The sequence below is a fragment of the Caretta caretta genome, chromosome 3, assembly GCF_965140235.1.
Source record: "Caretta caretta isolate rCarCar2 chromosome 3, rCarCar1.hap1, whole genome shotgun sequence".
In the NCBI taxonomy this organism is placed as follows: Eukaryota; Metazoa; Chordata; order Testudines; family Cheloniidae; genus Caretta; species Caretta caretta.
Window position 1 is genome coordinate 12,699,416 of NC_134208.1, and position 18,926 is coordinate 12,718,341.

General features: G+C 39.6%; 1 protein-coding gene across 11 annotated transcripts in view; it reads left to right on the forward strand.

The window, feature by feature from the left end:
• PKHD1 (PKHD1 ciliary IPT domain containing fibrocystin/polyductin) overlaps window positions 1-18,926 on the forward strand; it is a 417,278-nt gene that overhangs the window by 267,734 nt on the left and 130,618 nt on the right. For 10 of the 11 annotated variants that reach the window (XR_007356005.2, XM_048845758.2, XM_075126348.1 and 7 more), the window contains 6 exons: window positions 5,308-5,421; window positions 8,996-9,083; window positions 11,428-11,582; window positions 14,797-14,949; window positions 15,278-16,156; window positions 17,372-17,540. Coding sequence is in view for 9 of the 11 variants with exons in the window: in XM_048845758.2 (XP_048701715.2) it covers window positions 5,308-5,421; window positions 8,996-9,083; window positions 11,428-11,582; window positions 14,797-14,949; window positions 15,278-16,156; window positions 17,372-17,540 (1,558 nt within the window). In the remaining 2 variants the exon portion in view is untranslated. The remainder of the gene's footprint in view (window positions 1-5,307; window positions 5,422-8,995; window positions 9,084-11,427; window positions 11,583-14,796; window positions 14,950-15,277; window positions 16,157-17,371; window positions 17,541-18,926) is intronic. The other variant, XR_007356007.2, reaches the window with a different exon arrangement.

Here is an 18,926-nt window from a genome sequence, read left to right on the forward strand (position 1 = left end):
CAATTTACACCAGTTATTGGTGGTCTCAGCAAAGAGGCCAAGGATTGACTGGACCATGAAAGAATGACTTCCCTCTTGCTCTAGAGGAAGGACCAGCAGCAAAGGTAAGAGATGCATTAGCTATAGAGTGGAGGAAGATTGTGCTTCCTGTACTGCACAGGTGATACATAAAGGACATAAATCTCCAGGAATGTCAGTCTGGCAGTGCTAGGGAACCTTGAATTTGCTAATTAATTAATTTTTTGAAGACTCTTAAAGAGGAATGTTTCTTTAGGATACAAAGTTTTCTCTCTCTCTCTCTCTCTCTCTCTCTCTTATTCGTATATATATATTCCACCAAAACTGTAATTTTTAAATATGAAAAGAACATAACAGGCTGGCTAATTTTGCACAGATTTGTTTTATTCTACATCTGCTGAGGTCTTCTGTTGCATAATTGATTTAATCTCTAATTTTAGAGGAACGCTGAACTCTTTTACTGGACTCTGCATATATTTCTCTAGGGCACAAATTGTCCTACTTTTTCCTCCCTTGTATCTGTTCAGTGCTAGGCCATTTTCTTCTGAGACTGTAAACTACCCTTGGTGAAATAAATGAAGTCACAGTTGGAATACAGTTTACTGTATAGACTTATCACCACAAGATAAGAGCAACATCACACACCAAAATTTTCTGAACATTTTCCTCTCTTCTGCTCTATTAACATCTTTCTGTTGGCCTGGAAGAGCATTTTACGGGGTGTGGTTTAGAACTGATAATATTACACCAGAAAAGAAAGCATGTGGATGGAGGGAGAAAAAGGATGGTCCAGTGGTTAAAAGTGCTAAGTAAAGACTTGAGAGACTCAGGTTCAATTCCCAGCCCTGCCTTTTACTTCCTATGTGACCTTAAGGAAGCTACTTAGTTTCTGTATGCCACAGTTCCCCATGTGAATGTATATACCTACTTCCCTGGGGTATCATGAGATGCTCAAATACTATGCTAATGGGGGTTATATAAGTACCAGAGCCATAAGGTAAGAATTAACCTCATAACATGATCAGATAACTTCATGAGATTCACATGTCTTTACTGGTAGGCCACAGATACTGAGTACCTCTATTTCCAGTGGCAGTTGTGAGTGCTCAAGACCTCTGAAAATAAGGTGCCAAAAAATGTTGGCCAGGGCTCATGCTAGGTTTGATATTTAGCTGTATTTGGCTTTTGTAGAACAAACTCTTTTTGCTTAATTGATATACATTGCATGGAAGATAAACTACAAAGCATGCTACATGGTTTATTCTCTTTCATTTTAATTTGCATGATAAATCTGGCAGCGCTGGACATAAATTGGTTTCAAGAACATATTTTCATAGAACTGGTTAAAGTATTTACAGCTTCTAATATTTTGCTGCTTCCCACCCAGAGATGTTCTCTGTTAGCTCACACATTTGGACCTTGATGTGGAATTTCATTGTAACTATGGGATACGGAGGGCTAGTAAGTGTTCTCAGTATTTTTAATGAGGTTTCAATATATTATGTGTGGGCTTCATGTATTATCAAACCTTACCAGTTTAGTTTTAGTTTAGATAGGCTATTTTCAAGGGACCTCTAACTTTAAACATGGGTACATAACCCATGGATAAAGTCTGTTTTATAGCTCAAATTCAGCAAAGCACTTCAGTATATGCTTAATCACAGTGAAGTCAATGTGAAGTTAAAGTTAAGCACGTGCTTAAATGCTTTGATGGCTAAAGACGAACAGAAGCACATTCTTAAAGTTGATAGATTCCAAAGCCAGAAGGGACCACTGTGATTATCTCATCTGACCTCTTGTATAACAAAAGCCATAGATCTTCCCAAAAATAATTTTGAGAGTTTTTTTTTTATCCAATCTTGATTGTAATATTGCCAGTGATGGAGAATTCACCACAACCCTTGGTAAATTGTTCCAATGGTTAATTTCTCTGTGTTAAAAAAATGACACCTTATTTCCAGTCTCAATTTGTCTAGCTTCAGCTTCCAGCCATTGGAGCATGTTATATCTTTCTTTTGCTAGATTGAAGAGCCTATTATTAAATATTTGTTCCCATTGTAGATACTTACAGACTGTAATCAAGTCACCCGGTAACTTTCTCTCTGTTAAGCTAAATAGATAGACTCAAGGAGATCAATCACTATAAGGCATATTTTCTAATCATTCCTGTGGCTTTTCTCTGTACCCTCTACAATTTATCAACATCCTTCTTGAATGATGGACACCAAAACAGGAGACAGTATTCCAGCAGCAGTTGCACCAGTGCCAAATACAGAGGTAAAATAACCTCTTTCCTCCTACTTGTGATTCCCATGGTTAGGCATCCCAGGATCGCATTAGCCTTTTTGGCCACTGTGTTGCACAGGGAGTTTATGTTCACCTAATTATCTACCACTACCCTCAAATCTTTCTCAGATTCACTGCTTCCCAAGATGGAGTCCCACCTCCTGTAAAGATGGCCTACATCGTTTGTTTCTAGACATACACATTTACATTTAGCCATCTTAAAATGCATGTTGTTTGCTTTCACCCAGCATACCAAGCAATCCAGATTGGTCTTTGCCACTGACCCTCTTCATTATTTACCACTTCCCCAATTTTTGTGTCATCTGCAAACTTTATCAGTGATGATTTTATGTTTTCTTCCAGGCCATTAATAAAAATATTAAATAGCATAGGGTCAAGAACCAGGCTCTGCAGGACCCCACTAGAAACACACCTCTTTGATGATGATTTCCCATTTACATTACATTTTGAAACCTATCATTTAGCCAGTGTTTAATCCATTTAATTTGTGCCCTATTAATTTTATATCTTTCTAGTATTTTACTCAAAATCTCTTGTGATACCAAGTCTAAGTGTATTACATCAACACTATTACCTTTATCAACCAAACTTGTGACCTCATCAAAAAGAAAAAAAGGTGGCAAGATAGTTTGACAGGATCTATTTTCCAAAAACCCATGATGATTGGCATTAATTATATTATCTTCCTTTAATTTTTTATTAATTGAGTCCTGTATCAGCTGCTCCATTATCTTGCATGGGATTGATGTCAGACTGACAGGCCTATAATTACCTAGGTCATCCCATTTAGCCTTTTTTACATTAGCTGTCTCCCAGTCTTCTTGAACTTCCTCAGTGTTCTGAGACTTGTTGAAAAACAACATAAATGGTGCAGTGAGCTCCTCAATCTGCTTTTTTAAAACTCTTGGAGGTGAGTTGTCTGGACCTTCTGATTTAAAATATCTAACTTGTGTAGCTTCTACTTAACATCCTCCCAAGATACCAGTGGAATTGAAAGAGTGCCATCATAGGATATGACTACATCATCTGTTTTTTTCCCCAAATAAACAACATAAATATTTATTGCACATTTCTGACTTTTCTGCATTATTGTTAATGCTACCATGTTCATCTTGTAATGGGCAAATACCGAAGTCAGGATTCATTTTGTTCCTAATATGCTTAAAAAATTCCTCCTTATTGTCCTTAACTCTGAAGGCCATAGATTTCACCTTGTGTTCCTTTGCTTTCCCTATCCCTTTTCTACAATTTTTAGCATCTGATTTATATTCATTACGTTCAACCTTTCCTTTCTTTCATTATATATCATTTTTTAAAATTGTTATAGGTGCCTTCACGTCTCCTCTAAACAAGGACATTTTTTAACCAATATGGCCTTCCTCCTTGATAGTGCGATTACAGGTTTTTGTGTATCTAGTAAAGTATTCTTAAACATTCCCAATTATCATTCACATTTTTCGGATTAAAATCTTCCTCCCAGCTGCTTTGGCTCATAATTGTTTTAAGCTTTATAAAATTGGCTTTAAAAGCACCAAGTGTATATATATATCTGGTCTAGATTTTACTCTGTTTGCATATTATAAATGTGATCTAGTCATGATCACGTCTACCAAAGTTATCATGAATTTTTAGTTTTGTGATCAGTTCCTCTTTGTCTGTCAAGATGAGGTCTAATATAGAATCCCCCCATGTTGGATGCAATACTTTTTGAGTTAGGAAATTATCATCTATAATATTTAGAAATTCCAAGGATGTTTTAATCCTGACAGCATTAGAACTCCAGCTTATGTCACTCAAATTGAAGTTCCCCATGATCATGCAGCTTTTTCCCTACACATTATGGATAGATACGTAAGGCACTGGTTATGCTGTCCCTAGTGTAATTTGGAGGTATGCAGCAGACACCAACTACTACCCCATCTTGTGCTTTATCTGTTTGGACGTTGATCCATAAGCATTCAAGTTGATTTTCTTCCAAGTTATCCACATGTGAGACATTCCCTAGCTGCTCATGCCAGGGTGTGGCTAAAGCTCTCTATCGGAAAGGGGCATCCAGGGTCGTTCCAAGTTATAAGTGACTCAGAAACAGGTAGTGCCATTTTTGAAATAAAGTGCCACTCCTGCTCCCCTTTTGTCCACTCAATCCTTCCTAAATAGGTATTATCATTAATTTTAACCTTCCAATCATGGGACCCATCCAACCAGGTTTCAATAATACTAACTAGATTTAGTTTATGCTCATAAATGAGCATTCCCATTCCCATTCCCCTTGTTTATTACCCAGGCTTTTACCATTGGTGTATAGGCAATTCAAGAATTTCTTCGCTTTGTGTCCTTTTGTTCCTTGATTAATTTTATCAAAATCTCAATTTTGTGCTGAGTGGCCATATCTTCCCTTTTTTGGCCCTCCCCTTTTGTTATTAGTTTAATGCTCTCCTGACTATTCTAGCTAGCCTGTCCTCACTGAGGTGGAGGCCTTCCAAACTATTCAGCCCCCTCTCCCCATAGAAGGTGGATCAATGTTCCACAAAACCAAAACCCTGCACCCTACACTCTTACTTATCTAACAGTTCACCTCCAGAATCTTCTACGTTCCTTTGCTCTTGGGACAGGAAGGATCTCTGAAAAGATCTCTTAGACCTTCTTTTTCTTCAGCATGTTTCGGAGTTCCGTGAAATTATCTTCCATCTCTGAGATATCATACAATGAAGGATACACACATAGTTTGCTTAATTGAGGCATATATCACTAAACTCAGCCTTCTTCATAGATGCATAGATTCTAAAGTCAGAAGGGACCATTGTGATCATGTAGTCTGACATCCTGGACAACACATGTCAAAGGACTTCCCTGAATTAACTCCTGTTTGAATTAGAGCATATCTTCTAGAAAAAAAACATTCAATTCTTCTAATATATACTCTTCTCTTCCTTTCGTCATCACAATGGCTGCTGAAACCCTCCTCCCCCTTCTTTATTACAGGTACTTTTCAACATCCCCTAGAAAGAGGAATGAAGCTATTGATCCTTCTTCGGGCATCTGAGGGAGTTTATTGTGATCGTTTGGATGGAATAAGTGTCCACCCAGGAACTATTGGTATGAAAAACATATTTGCTTTGTCATGGAAAAAGCACATTGTGGAATAACCAATTTACTGCAGTTGAGCCTGGTACTCGGTAATGACCCACCACCCGTTTGCAGAAAAATGCCTCAGTGAGAGAGAGACAGGTTTTTAAGATGAAGCTAACAAGAATATTTCCTATTCTACCCTTATAAGGCCAAATCTTGGAGACCTTATTCAATATTTTTTTCCAGTCAAAATTCCACTGAAGTCAGTGAGAGGTTGCCTGAGTTAAGGGCTGCAGGATCTGACTCCTTAGGGTCATTTGGGAAACCAAAGCTAAAGCTGAAAGGATGCAGATTCACATTGGATTAATCTCTCTTCATAAAGTCACACATCGTTTTCAGATTTCCAAACCTAGATGTTTTCAGACATCCAAATCCACCTGATCTCCTGGTTTCATAGTGTTGTTATGTTTCTGATGGTGATAGACCCCATTTTCTAATGTTATCTGTACAGACATGTGCCTACTTATGGTGAAAGGAGGATGGATGACTGAAGCACAAAAATGGGCAACAGAAAATCTGGGTTATGAGCTATGTTCACAAAGGAATTTAGGCACCTAGAAAATCACTGGGATGCACAAAGCCTGAGTTACACACTCAGGCCTCACATGAATGGAGGGACCTAGGCGCCTAAGAATGACTTCTGCAAAAGCCAGCATGCTAGTCAGCTCCCCACGTAATGTAGCCAATTCAAGATGCCAACAAGAGGGATAGCCCACCAGTCTCAAGGAATTCAATATCTATATCCAGGCACAAGGGAGGTGCCTCCCTCTTCTTGGGATTCACAGTCACAAGCCCTCTCTTGGAGTTAGGTGCCTATATTGTTTTTGTTGGGTTTTTTTTGTTGTTTTTTTTTTTTTTGCAGGCAATGATAGCAACCTCCTTTGGCCCAATGGTTAGGGCACTCACCTGGTAGGTAAGATCCCCTGATTCAGGGTGGGAGGGGTTTAAACAGGGACCTGAAACCTCTTAGGTGAGTCCTCTATCCACTGGCCTATGGGAGATTCTGATATTAGGCTCCCTCAGTCTCTCTTGTTGAAGCTTTTGTGCTCTGGATTAATAAATAAAGAATCAATGGAGAAAGAGGAATGAATTCTGGCTCTCCCACATCTTGGCTGAGTGCTCTAACCATCAGGATCTAGAGTGATTCTCTCTCTCTCTGGCTCATTGACTCTTTACGTATTTATCCAAAGTAGAACAGCTTCCACAGGGGAGCCCAGCATCAGAATATCTAATGAACCAGTGGTTTGACCTGAATTGAAATATTCAATTTGTTGAAATGGTCCAAAAAGTTTCATTTTGAGTCAGTTCACATTAAACTGCGTTTTTCCTTGTGGTGTCACTTTGCCTCATGGGTTCCCTGACAGAACTACATTTCCCATGATGCAGTTCAGTCTCCCCTCTAACCAAGTGATATGGTGCATCGTGGGAGATGTAGTTTGGCAAAGGAGTGTGGCCCGTAGGAGAGAATGGGGGCATCAGGCACCTGAACTGCAATTCCCATGAGGCAGTGTGCCATCATAGGGAAATGCAGTGTAAGGTTGAACTGACTCTAAATATTTCAGGTCAGTTCAACAAACCAAAATAAAACATTTCAATTTGGGAACACTGAAATGTTTCTTTTCAGTAGAAAGTGCTGAAACAAAATGTTTCACCATTTCCAAATTGAAATATTTTGCAAAGTTTCATTATCTGAAAAGTTTCAGTATTTTAATTTTTCATCCTGATTTGGAACAAAAAGCAAATGTTGAAATATCAGAATTTCCGATGACAGAAATTCTGGTGTTCATTCAGTTGTATTATTTATCTTTTAAAAAAAATTGTAGTATTTACTAGGGCTGTCAATTAATCACAATTAACTCACGCTATTAACTCAAAAATTAATCGTGATTAAAAAAATTAATCGTGATTAATCACACTTATAACAATTGAATATCAATTTAAATGTATTAAATATTTTGGATGTTTTTCTACATTTTCAATAGTGATTTCAATTACAACACAGAATACAAAGTGCCCAGTGCTCACTTTATATTATTATTTTTTATTACAAATATATGCACTCTACAAATGATAAACAAAAGAAGTAGTAGTTTTCAGTTCACCTCATACAAGTACTGTAGTGCAATCTCTTTATTGTGAAAGTGTAACTTACAAATGCAGATTTTTTTTTTTTGGTTATATAACTGCACTCAAAAACAACTTTTTGTAAAACTTTAGAGCCTAGAAGTCCACTCAGTCCAACTTCTTATTCTGCTAGTCACTAAGACAAGCAAGTTTGTTTACACTTAGGGGAGATACTGCTGCTTGCTTCTTATTTACAATGTCACCTGAAAGTGAGAACAAGTGTTCGCATGGCACTTTTGTAGTTGGCGTTGTAAAGTATTTATGTGTCAGATATGCTAAACATATGTATGCCCCTTCATGTTTCGGCCATTCCGGAAGACATGCTTCCATTCTAATGATTCTTGTTAAAAAAAATAATGTGTCAATTAAATTTGTGACTGAACTCCTTGGGGGGAGAATTGTATGTCTCCTGCTCTGTTTTACCTGACTCAGATGATGAAAATGAACATGCGTCAGTCGACACTGCTTTTGATCATTATCAAGCAGAACCCATCATCAGCATGAAAACGTGTGCTCTGGAATGGTGGTTGAAGCATGAGGGGACATATGAATCTTTAGTGCATCTGGCATGTAAATATCGTGGAACACCAGCTACAACAGTGCCATGCGAATGCCTGTTCTCACTTTCAGGTGACATTGTAAACAAGAAGCAGGCTGCATTATCTCCTGCAAATTGTAACTAATCTTGTTTGTATGAGTGATTGTCTGACCAAGAAGTAGGACTGAGTGGCTTTGTAGGCTCTAAAGGTTTACGTTGTTTTATTTTTGAATGCAGGTTTTTTTGTACATAAATCTACATTTCTAAGTTCAACTTTCATGATAAAGAGATTGCACTACAGTACTTGTATGAGGTGAATTGAAAAATATTTTCTGTTTGTTTTTTACAGTGCAAATATTTGTAATAAAAAATAAATATAACGTGACCACTGTACACGTTGTATTCTGTGTTGTAATTGAAATTAATATATTTGAAAATGTAGTAAACATCCAAAAATATTTAAAATAAATGGTATTCTATTGTTGTTTAACAGCGCGATTAATTTTTTGATAGCTTGACAGCCCTCATATTTACTTATTTACTTAAGTTAAGATTTTGAAAGCCAGTTAGGTGTTTTGCTACATAACTTTAATTTCATGGGACTTCTGTGATGAAATCGTCTACTTGTCTTTGTAATCTACAACCTTATTTTACTAATTACCTATTTCTAGTCCTGAATATGGGCAGTATTCACTTTGAAATTCAAATGAATGTTCATGTGATTCTCTCAGGTCTAGTCCAGGTGCAAAATGTATTGAAATCTTCAAAACTCTTTTGACCACACCTGACAATTTTTTCCTTGCATTAAGCCATTAGCGCTCTAAGTTCAGCTGAAGTCTTGCTCCTTCCTTAGCTTTTGGCTTTATATCTCTGTTCCAGGGGTTTATGGGAAGGTGCAGATTCATAGTGCTTATCCTAGGAAATCCTGGACACGTCTTGGGAGTGACATTGCACCCGGCAATGAAAGGTGAGTTTTTGCCCAGGTGTGTCTCCAGGTAATGAATTTGGCTTTCTGTGTTCACTTCTGATGTGGTCACGTCTAGAAGCCCCAGCTGAAATAAGGGCCCATTGTGCTAGTGTCACGGATCCAGTCGGGCTCTCCCTTCTGGCCGCTCACCAGATTGCTGTGAAGGGAATCACAGCTGCTGGATCCCTGGGTGTTTTAAGCCTCCAGATTCTGAACAGAGCCCAGGCAGTGTCCCAGTCTTGGGTTCCCTAAGCACATTTGGAGTGCAGAGTTCTCTGTCTAATGCTCCCTCCTGAGAGCTGTGACCGGACAGCCCGGCTGTCCAGCCTCTGGAACCAGTGCTGGCTCCTGTGACTCCCCCTGTAACTTAAACACACCCTCTCCCAGAATCCCACTGAAGATGCAAGCCTTCTGGGACTCTCAGGAGGCACATGGTAGTTGTGGCATATCATGCACACAGACACTTTGCACAGAGCTCTACAACTTCTGCTGCTCTTTACATAGAAATACACAGATCCACACAAAAATAATAAACCCTGTCTGCATTTCCCCTTACTGCAGCTCACCGTTCCCTTGGGGGTATTTGGGGGACCATCTGTATTCAGGAAGGCAGGGTCCAGCCCTCCCACCCCAGCCTCATCTGGTTTCTGCAGCAGCTTCCTTCACCATAAGCTAGTGAAAATGGCAAAAGAGAGAACAAAGAGAGCAACTTGTGTCCTGTATTACCTAACGGTCTCCTGTCAGGTGACTTCCTGGTCAGCATCAGCAGGTGACCACAGGACAGATCATGGGTTGGAGAAAGAAGTGTTATCATCCCTGTTTTAGAGATGGGAAACAGAGGCACAAAGAGATTAAGTGACTTGTCCATGGTCATACAGGGAAAACATGGCACAGCAAGAAATTGAACTCGGATCTACCAAGTCTCAATCCAATGCCGTAACCACACATTTACATACTTTGTCTTTTACGTTTGCCTTTCTTTAGTGTAAAGCAGGTTAGTAAAGGCTGATACAGTGTATCAAAGTGGGTCATTTATGAAAGAGGATGCTGAGATCCAGGAAAAGTCATGGGTTTTCAGATAAGATTTGATGGAGATCCCTTACAGTGGATGCAGAGAAACATGTTCCTGATAGTGGCCATGGTACAGGATTTATTACCCACTGAGGAGACACTATGAGGAAGGAAATCTTGTTATTTAGGCACATAGAGAATGCACCAGAGAACAGGCCTCAGTTACCATAGTGATGGTAGTGGTAAAAGAACTAAAGCTGGTCAGCAAACTTTTGTTTTGTTTTTCCCTCTGTCAAAAATTTCTGTAAGAGCAAAAAACAAAACTTCTTTGAAATTTTTCAGATTGTGGTAATAAAACTATAACCTGATTTTTTAAAAATGTTTTTGACAATCAACACCCAAAAAAGATTCATATGAAAACCTAACATTGTTTTGGTTTTCAGAGAAAAATGTTCAGTTTTGGCATTTTTCGATGGAAGAAAAGGATGAGAGGAAGGATGGTCCAATGGTTAGGGCACTAGGATTTAGGGTTCACGTCTCTGCTCTGCCACAGACTGCCCGTGTGACCTAGCAAGTCACTTAGTCTTTCTGTTCTTCAGTTCCCCGCCTGTTAAATGGAGATAAAATCATTTCTATACCTCACAGGGTTGTCACAGTAAAGTTTATGAGGCTGTCATATACTATGGTAATGGGGCCCTGTAAATACCTAAGGTAGATAAACCCCAAAAGACATTCCCATTTCAACAAAAAAGCCATTTTCTGTCAAAAAATAACTTTTTCATATAAAATTTTTGAGCAGTTCTAATAAGAACCTAGATAGCCAGGAAGAAATAAGATTAGATTAGATACAGGAGATGGGCAAGTCAATGGAAGAACTTTAAGCTAGGGGAAGGGTTTTTATATTGAATAAACTGAGTTACAGTAGGTTTCTGAGTACTCTAGGCTGTATTTCAATTTCCAACCATGAGTCAGCAATGAATCAGAGAATTAAATGACAGAAGGAGTCAGCTGACAATTAAAAGGAGGAATTTCTTAATTAGTTAAGATGAGAGAAAATGAAAGCCTAGCTGCCTAGCTCAGTATTTCAGCAGATTAATGGCTGAGATGATGGCTAATGCAGGCCATGTTTCTCATCTGACTTTCTGTAGTCCACTTATCAAACTTCTTAGAAATGTATATGTTCACACACTAAAGGAAGTGGGTTTATGTAGCTCATTGGGTATTCTTTGCTAGTTTTGCCATGACAAGATTATTGATCTCTTTCAGGAATTCCACGAACATAGCCTTTCTCATAGCTTAAACAAGATGTCACTTAACTTTTGTGGGGTTACAGGATTTGGGTCGAGGATGAAGTGGACTGGAGTCCTGGTGGAAACATTGTCATCAGTTCCTCCTCCTATGATGCTCACCAAGCTGAGGTAGTCACACTTGAAGAAATAAATGGTCACAGCATAAGATTCCAGGAACGTCTCCTCCACAGGCATATTGGTAAGAAATCTGTTATATATAAACTGCCTCCCCTTTATCCTTCTCCACATTCTTACTACTCATGGCGTGAGAGCCTTTGCTTCTGCAGCCCTGACATCTGGCCCAGACTTTCTATATGGCTTTGCCTTAACTGCCCATTATAGATCTCCCTGTGAACCTACTTTCCCGACCCCCACTCCCTTCTTCATGCATCTTAATTTCTTTCTCTATATGCTGCTTCATGCTTGCATTATGTAGCAGGTGGGAAGTTCAAAACTGCTCAGCGTGGGGAGTTTTACTGTTAACTTCAGTGGGAGCAGAATTAGGCCAATAATGACTGTTTTTGAAAATCCCAGGTTCTTTGGGTGTATGTGTAATAGAGATGGCTGAAATAAAAATAGAAAAAAACCTGTGGTTTTAAGGGGAAAATGTGTTGATTTTCTTTATTTGAAATGACAGGAAATTTGGACCACCACTCTAGTTAGTTTAAAAACAGGGTGAACATTTCACAAAAACTTCATTTTAAAAAAAAATTGAAATTAAATTTCAAACCTTGAAAAATTTAGATCAGTTCTAGAATGTTTACAAAAGACATGTATATGTTATATATATACACATATGTAAAATGTGTATCTACCTTCAGAGAGAAATGTATTGTTCATAGTTTACTTATGTCATTTTATTATAACATACAACCTAGTCATATTATTAATTCTATAAAGCATTTTATAGTATATTTGTATAGATGCTATTTAAAATCAAAATCATAAGGATCTCAAGATTTGGCACACTGATAATAAAGTCAATGGGACTCCTCCTAGTAGTAAGTTTTATGCCTGGCAATAAGTATTTGCAAATCTGGGCCCTTGGTTTATACTTAGTCCTTAGTCCTCAGGCTAACTTCCATTCAAGACAATAACAAATGAAATGGATCAGAACTATTTGTGAATGTTTCCAGGGAAACCTGCAGCATTATATCTACATCCATCTTCATCCTGAGCATTGCAGCAATATCTAAGTATTGTTTGGTAATAAGGGGTTAGTGTCAGAAATAAGAAAGAATGAATAACTAAATAAATATAGTGGCATAGATAGATAGTTAGGAAATTCTTTCTCTGTGTGATACCAAGGCATTCTGAGGGCTTGTCTACACTACCGCGCAGGGTTGATCTAAGATACGCAACTTCAGCTACGTGAATAGCATAGCTGAAGTTGACATACTTAGATCTACTCACCGCGGAGTCTTCACTGCGGTAAGTCGACAGCTGGCACTCTCCCGTTAACTCCCCTTTCGCTTCTTGTTCCGGTGGAGTACTGGAGTCAACGGGAGAGAGCTCAGCGGTCGATTTATCGCATCTATACTAGATGTGATAAATCGACCCCTGCTGCCCGCCGATCCGGTGGGTAATGTAGACAAGCTCTGAGTGACTTATGCTTGACTTGGAGCCATTCACCACCTTGGTTCAGCAGAGCTTGGATTTACTGTTTGCCCAACGAAAGACTCATCTCTTTTGTCTCACTTTTCAGGAAGGGATGGGTGTGAGGAGCATGGGGTGGTTGGATGAGGGTAGTTTTTTTGTGATAAGATGGTGTTTAGATAGCTATGATTTATCTTAGTAGGTGGCCAGATCTTTTTATTATAATGCTTATTATTTGGGCATTTTAAGATTTCTTCAGCCACATAAGTGCTTTCAAAAGAAACATAAATAAATAAATACTAGTTTCAGAGTAACAGCCGTGTTAGTCTGTATTCGCAAAAAAGAAATGGAGTACTTGTGGCACCTTAGAGACTAACCAATTATCAACTAATCATGCTCAAATAAATTGGTTAGTCTCTAAGGTGCCACAAGTACTCCATTTCTTTTTAAATAAATACTGAGACTTTCATCTCTAGTTTGCCATCCGTTCATCGGTGATCAAAAGTCTCTGACATCAGGTTAGCTTTTTCCTGTCTAGTGTTTGGTGGATCTCAGTTAGTTTCATAGGGAGGCCAACCCATGCACAATTCTGAAGATTGATCTTTTATATACTTCTACGTCAGTATCAGGATATCCCTTGGAAATGGCCCATTCCCTGGTAGCAACAACCACTGCCCCCTGACAAATATTTTGCCAGTGGGGGCCTCCTCTGAGTTTTATACTTCCATAATTTGACACAAACTTTCCAATGAATGTGCACTAAATACGGTCAGTGATAGCACCTCTGGTGCCACACAAAAATCTTCATCCAGTTTAGAATTACAGAGTATCGAAGGGAGGATGAAGAAAAAGGATAATGAACCATGGAACTCATTTGTAGTTAACCCATGCAGGGCCAAACTTCACTTTTTGCTGGATAGAATAAAAGACCCCATTGTTTCAATGCATTGCCGCATGTTTCATTTATGGTGAACCTCCGCTTGTGGGCTTGATGCTGCAATCCTTACACTAGGAGAAGTGACACTGAAGCCACTTCAGGTGGCTGTCTCTACAGAAGTAGGTGTGAGTTTTGTCATTGACTTTCATCCTTTGAGTTTTGCTGCAGTAAGCAATTAAGGTTCCATGAAACCATCATTGAAATTGCTAATTATAAGTCAAATGAAGTTTGCCTGCGTAAGAAGATTGAGCAGGTCTTCTGCACTGGGGGGAATATCACCCAACAGAAACAAAGACTATACTCTATTTAAACCTTGTATTAAGGATTCGAGTGGAAATTAAGCATTGTTTAGGGCCTTATGTGGACCTTTTCTATTGGTGTGAATTTCCTCCTTAGAAAGACTGTTCTTAGAGCATTGTATTGTACATGCAATCTCAGTACAAGGTTTTTATAGTAAATTGTTTTTTAACATCATCACCAGGCTGATCACTATGTAAATTCATAGCCCCAGGAAAGAGATCAGTTCCTTAGTGCACATACTAAGGTATGATGTCTCCAGCTGATATAATTCAAGAAAACAGAGTTGGAATCTGTCCATCAGTTTGGCATGTGGTGGTCCCAGTGAACAGGTTTAGCACTCGCCTTTACTGGGAACAAAAGGATGTTGGTAAAATACACTCTCATCCCAAATAGGGGCAAGCCGGCAGCCGGTTTTCTTTGTTGGTCCTTGCAGAGAGCCCCTGAGGAAAATCAAACCTGAAAGGCAGTGCAATTTCTGAGAGGAAGCCACACATCAATTGTCAGACGAGACATCCCGAAAGGGTTGGTTACTGAAACATCCTAGACATTCATCCTGTTTTCCCTCCTTGAAATGCCACAGGGTGTTCCCATAGCCTAGAAGATGGCAGACGTGTACCGTTGGCTGCTGAGGTTGGGCTCCTAACACGCAACATACAGATTAAGTCCGACAAGGCTTGCTCTGGGAGGCTTCTGGTGGGACGCTTCAGAAATACCAGTGGAATGGAATTTGAAGGTAGTTGAAACTCACCCATTCAGTCCCATTCATATCGGTCCATCGCAAATATCCTGTCCAGTCCAGATCAGGATGCGTTCAGGAGAAGGGGTTGTAACTTCTTTTATGGGTTGTACAATGTAGAGCACATAATGAGTGCTCAGCAAATAAGAAACATTAACAGTAAAAAATAAGTTTAAAACATTCAGATTTTAATAGCACTTGTTCTTGTTTTGCAAACACATGCCTGGTTTTGGTATTATATTAATTTTCTTATTGACAAAGGGGGTCATACAAGCCAATCTGCCTGTAATCACCCTTTCATCTCGCTTCATTTACCACATTGTAGGTGACCTTTGGCTCTCAAACATTGAAATTCTGAACTTTGGATCATCACAGCTTCCTGCTATTGGCTTCAGTAACGTATCTTTGGGATCCGCAATTATCTCTTCCAGCATTCACCATAGCTGTGGGGGTGGCATTCAAGCAGTGACAAGCAGTGGAATCTCATTGCGTGACAATGTGGTGTTCCATACGGTTGGCCCTGGCATTGACTTGGAAGGCCAAACCCATTCTCTCATCAGGAACCTTATCATTCTCAGCAAGCAGCCAGAGGGGTTACCAAACTGGGTTGCTGGCATCAAAGTGAACAAAACAGATGGCTCTTACCTGCTTGGCAATGTTGTGGCAGGTTCGGAGCGTATAGCTTTCCACATCAGAGGTCAAGAATGCCTCCTAGCTGGAGAGTATTGTGCTGAAAATGTGGCTCATTCAAGCCTTCATGGTGTTCATTTATACAGAGGAGATGGGTTTCAAAGCTGCACCAAAATCACTGGTTTTCTGTCCTACAAGAATTACGACTATGGTGTCATGTTCCAGCTCGAAAGCAATGTAGTGATGGACAATATGATGCTAGTAGACAATGCTGTGGGTGTTCTGCCAGTGGTGTACAGCCCATCTGATAAGCAGCATCGTTTGGGAAAAAAATACATAGAATTTAGAAACTCTGTGATTATTGCAACAAGCTCAACTTTTGACTGCATTAAAGACAGGATCATGCCCCTTTCAGCTAACTCGACTTTCAGGGATCGAGCTCCATATTACCCTCAGAGAGGTCGCATTGGGATTCTGTGGCCTTCATTTACCTCTGAACCAAGCCAGTGGCCTGATAATCCATGGCACAAAATAAGAAATTATGCAGCAGTATCAGGAATCATGAAGCTACAAGGTTGGTCTTCCTTTTGCATTAACCCCAGTGTCCCAGTGAAAACCCATCTCGGGTAATTACATTCTGCCTACTTAAAATCCACCCTCCCAGGCAATCTGAAATGGTTAAAATGAGCGAAATCCTGACCCCATTGAAATCAATAGCAAAACTCCTATTGACTTCAGTGCAGCCAGGATATCACCTGGTATTCTGCAATTCCTGGTCAAACTGTTGTGCAGTGTTGCCATATGCTATTTAAAATCTTCCACATTCCGCCCCAACGAAATCTGCATTTCAGTGCTGGGTGAAATGATTTCTCAATTTGATCCATCTGTCTGATATATTGATATCTATGTCTAGATAAGGATGTAGCCCACGAAAGCTTATGCTCAAATTAATTTGTTAGTCTCTAAGGTGCCACAAGTACCCTGTTCTTTTTGTAGATAAGGATGCCAAGTCAGTGAAGGGTTTTACAAAATTAATTTACTATGTTCAAAGTTTGCAGTGCTTTGTGATCCTTTTTAATGAAAGCTGATAAATAAATGTAGGCCCATTGTTATAATAAATAATAATAATAACAAATGACTTTAGAGGAAGGGTGTAAAACCCTTGTTATAGACTATTACGCCCTTTCTTTCCTTGAGTTCTTGGTTTAAATGCAATGGACATGCCAAATGATATTTTATTATTTGCATTACTGTAGCAGCTGGATATGTTTCAGATCTGTCCAGCTTTGGTGCTTATGTCACCCCCATTATCATAGTATTTGAGCCTTTCACAATCTTTAACCTGACAATACGCCTGACCACTCCATGTAGTAGGCAAGTTCAATAGAGAGTGGGATACTGACTGAGTACAGAGAGATGAAGTGACTTGCTTCAGTTCACACATCAGGTCCATGGCAGAGCCACGGCCGGGCTGTGTGTATATTAGAAAAGTTGCCCCCGTGCAACTAAATCAATTTAAAGTTGGTCTAGTGACACCAGCGCAAACCTCTCATGTAGACACTCTTAAGCTTGGTTAAACTGTGGTTCTGTTGATTTAGTTTACGCAAGATTTAAACTTATTTACATAAGGAGTTGCACTGATGTAAGTACACTGATTTTAAACTGGTTTACTTACTCGAGAGCAACATTTCTAATATAGACAAGGCCTTACGATGCATGCCTCAGATTCCCATCCCTGAAGAAAATTCACCCAGCCTCTCCCAGTGAGATGTGTTTTTATCTTTGTCAGAAGTCACCTTTACTGGTTTTATGAAGAGTTGCTATAGTGACGACAGAGATGTCTGCATCATGTCAAATCCTGACAGTGTGGGCATAATGTACCCAATCACAGCAGAGAGGACAAGGATGTCACATGTCCATGAGCAGAATAAGTTCTACTTTCATACATTGGAAACAAGGTAGTGTGCTTTGTTCTTAATAAGTAGTCCCGTCCCTCCAGGTTTATAGTGAATATGCAGTACTAATTACATGACTCGTCATATCTTTATCTATCTATACCTCACTACAAAATCTACACTTTCTATTACTGGTTACATCTATCTTCAAAGAGATTCATTCTTTCATTAGGAGTGATGGGATGAGAATTTAAGCTAAAGATGGGCCTAACCCAAAACCTAGATTCAGTACCCCCGGACTTAGGGGATGTAGGGTTTTCAGAATCTGAACTCAGGTGCAGCTCTAAGTGTTATAAAATAACCTAATTTCTACAGTGGGTTGAAATCAAAATTTTGGATACAACTATTATTTTTTTTTGGTCTATCTGTCCGTCTGCTCTTTATACAGTTTCTGTCTGGGACTAGACATGGAAGAGCCTGGACCTTTCACATGGTTGTTTTTCCCTATTGAAATTTGAAGACGTAGAGTTTGGATTGTTCATTAGATGTTTCTCCAAATGAAGCCTTCTGGAGTTCTCCTATTGCTAGCATCTGTGTAACAAAAGTAGCTTCAGGTAGTCAGTGTCTTTATTTTCTGTCTACATAGCTGACTCCACAACCCCAGACCTCAGGACATGTCAGGAGCTCCAGCAAAAAGCCCTGAGGTGGCTAAAGTGTCCTTTTTGTATGGGAAAATGAGTTTGATTTTTGCCTGTGAGATCACATCCGCAGCGCTGAGTTGAACCAGGCAAACTGTGAGATGTCAGATGTGTGCCAGTCTAACTCATGCCCAGAGAGCATATCTGCTGAGCATAGTAACAGAGAGATCAGGAAGAAGGAGCACTTCTCTGTAACGTTAGGTTTCAGCAGTTCAAACGTGCAGAGTCCGTGGGAAACGTGGGCTGGTTTATTTATTTGTACAGCTGGCTACCGGAGTACACAGGCATTGTCACGAAAGCTTTGCTGCAACACTGAAGCCCAACGTGAACCCCGAGTGCCAGTCAAAACCAATCAGAGGTGTTCCACGCTGCTCCAGTCCAGAGCCCCTCAAGCGGGCTGCCAGTGCTATTTTTTTTTTTTTGCTTGCTCTGGGCATTGGTTTGTGTGTGGATTTCTGTGACCTGTCCAGTTCGTCAGTTCCCATTATATGTAACTATTGAATCCAGTCCACAGTAGAACGCCGTTTGTGACTGGCTGCACACACAATGCATTGCAAAAGCGGATGGTTATCAAACATGGGTCGATGGACATACAGAGTACAAAGGTTTCAAAGTAACAGCCGTGTTAGTCTGTATTCGCAAAAAAGAAAAGGAGGACTTGTGGCACCTTAGAGACTAACCAATTTATTTGAGCATAAGCTTTCGTGAGCTACAGTATGTACTTTCCACATACTTTCCACAGTATGCATCC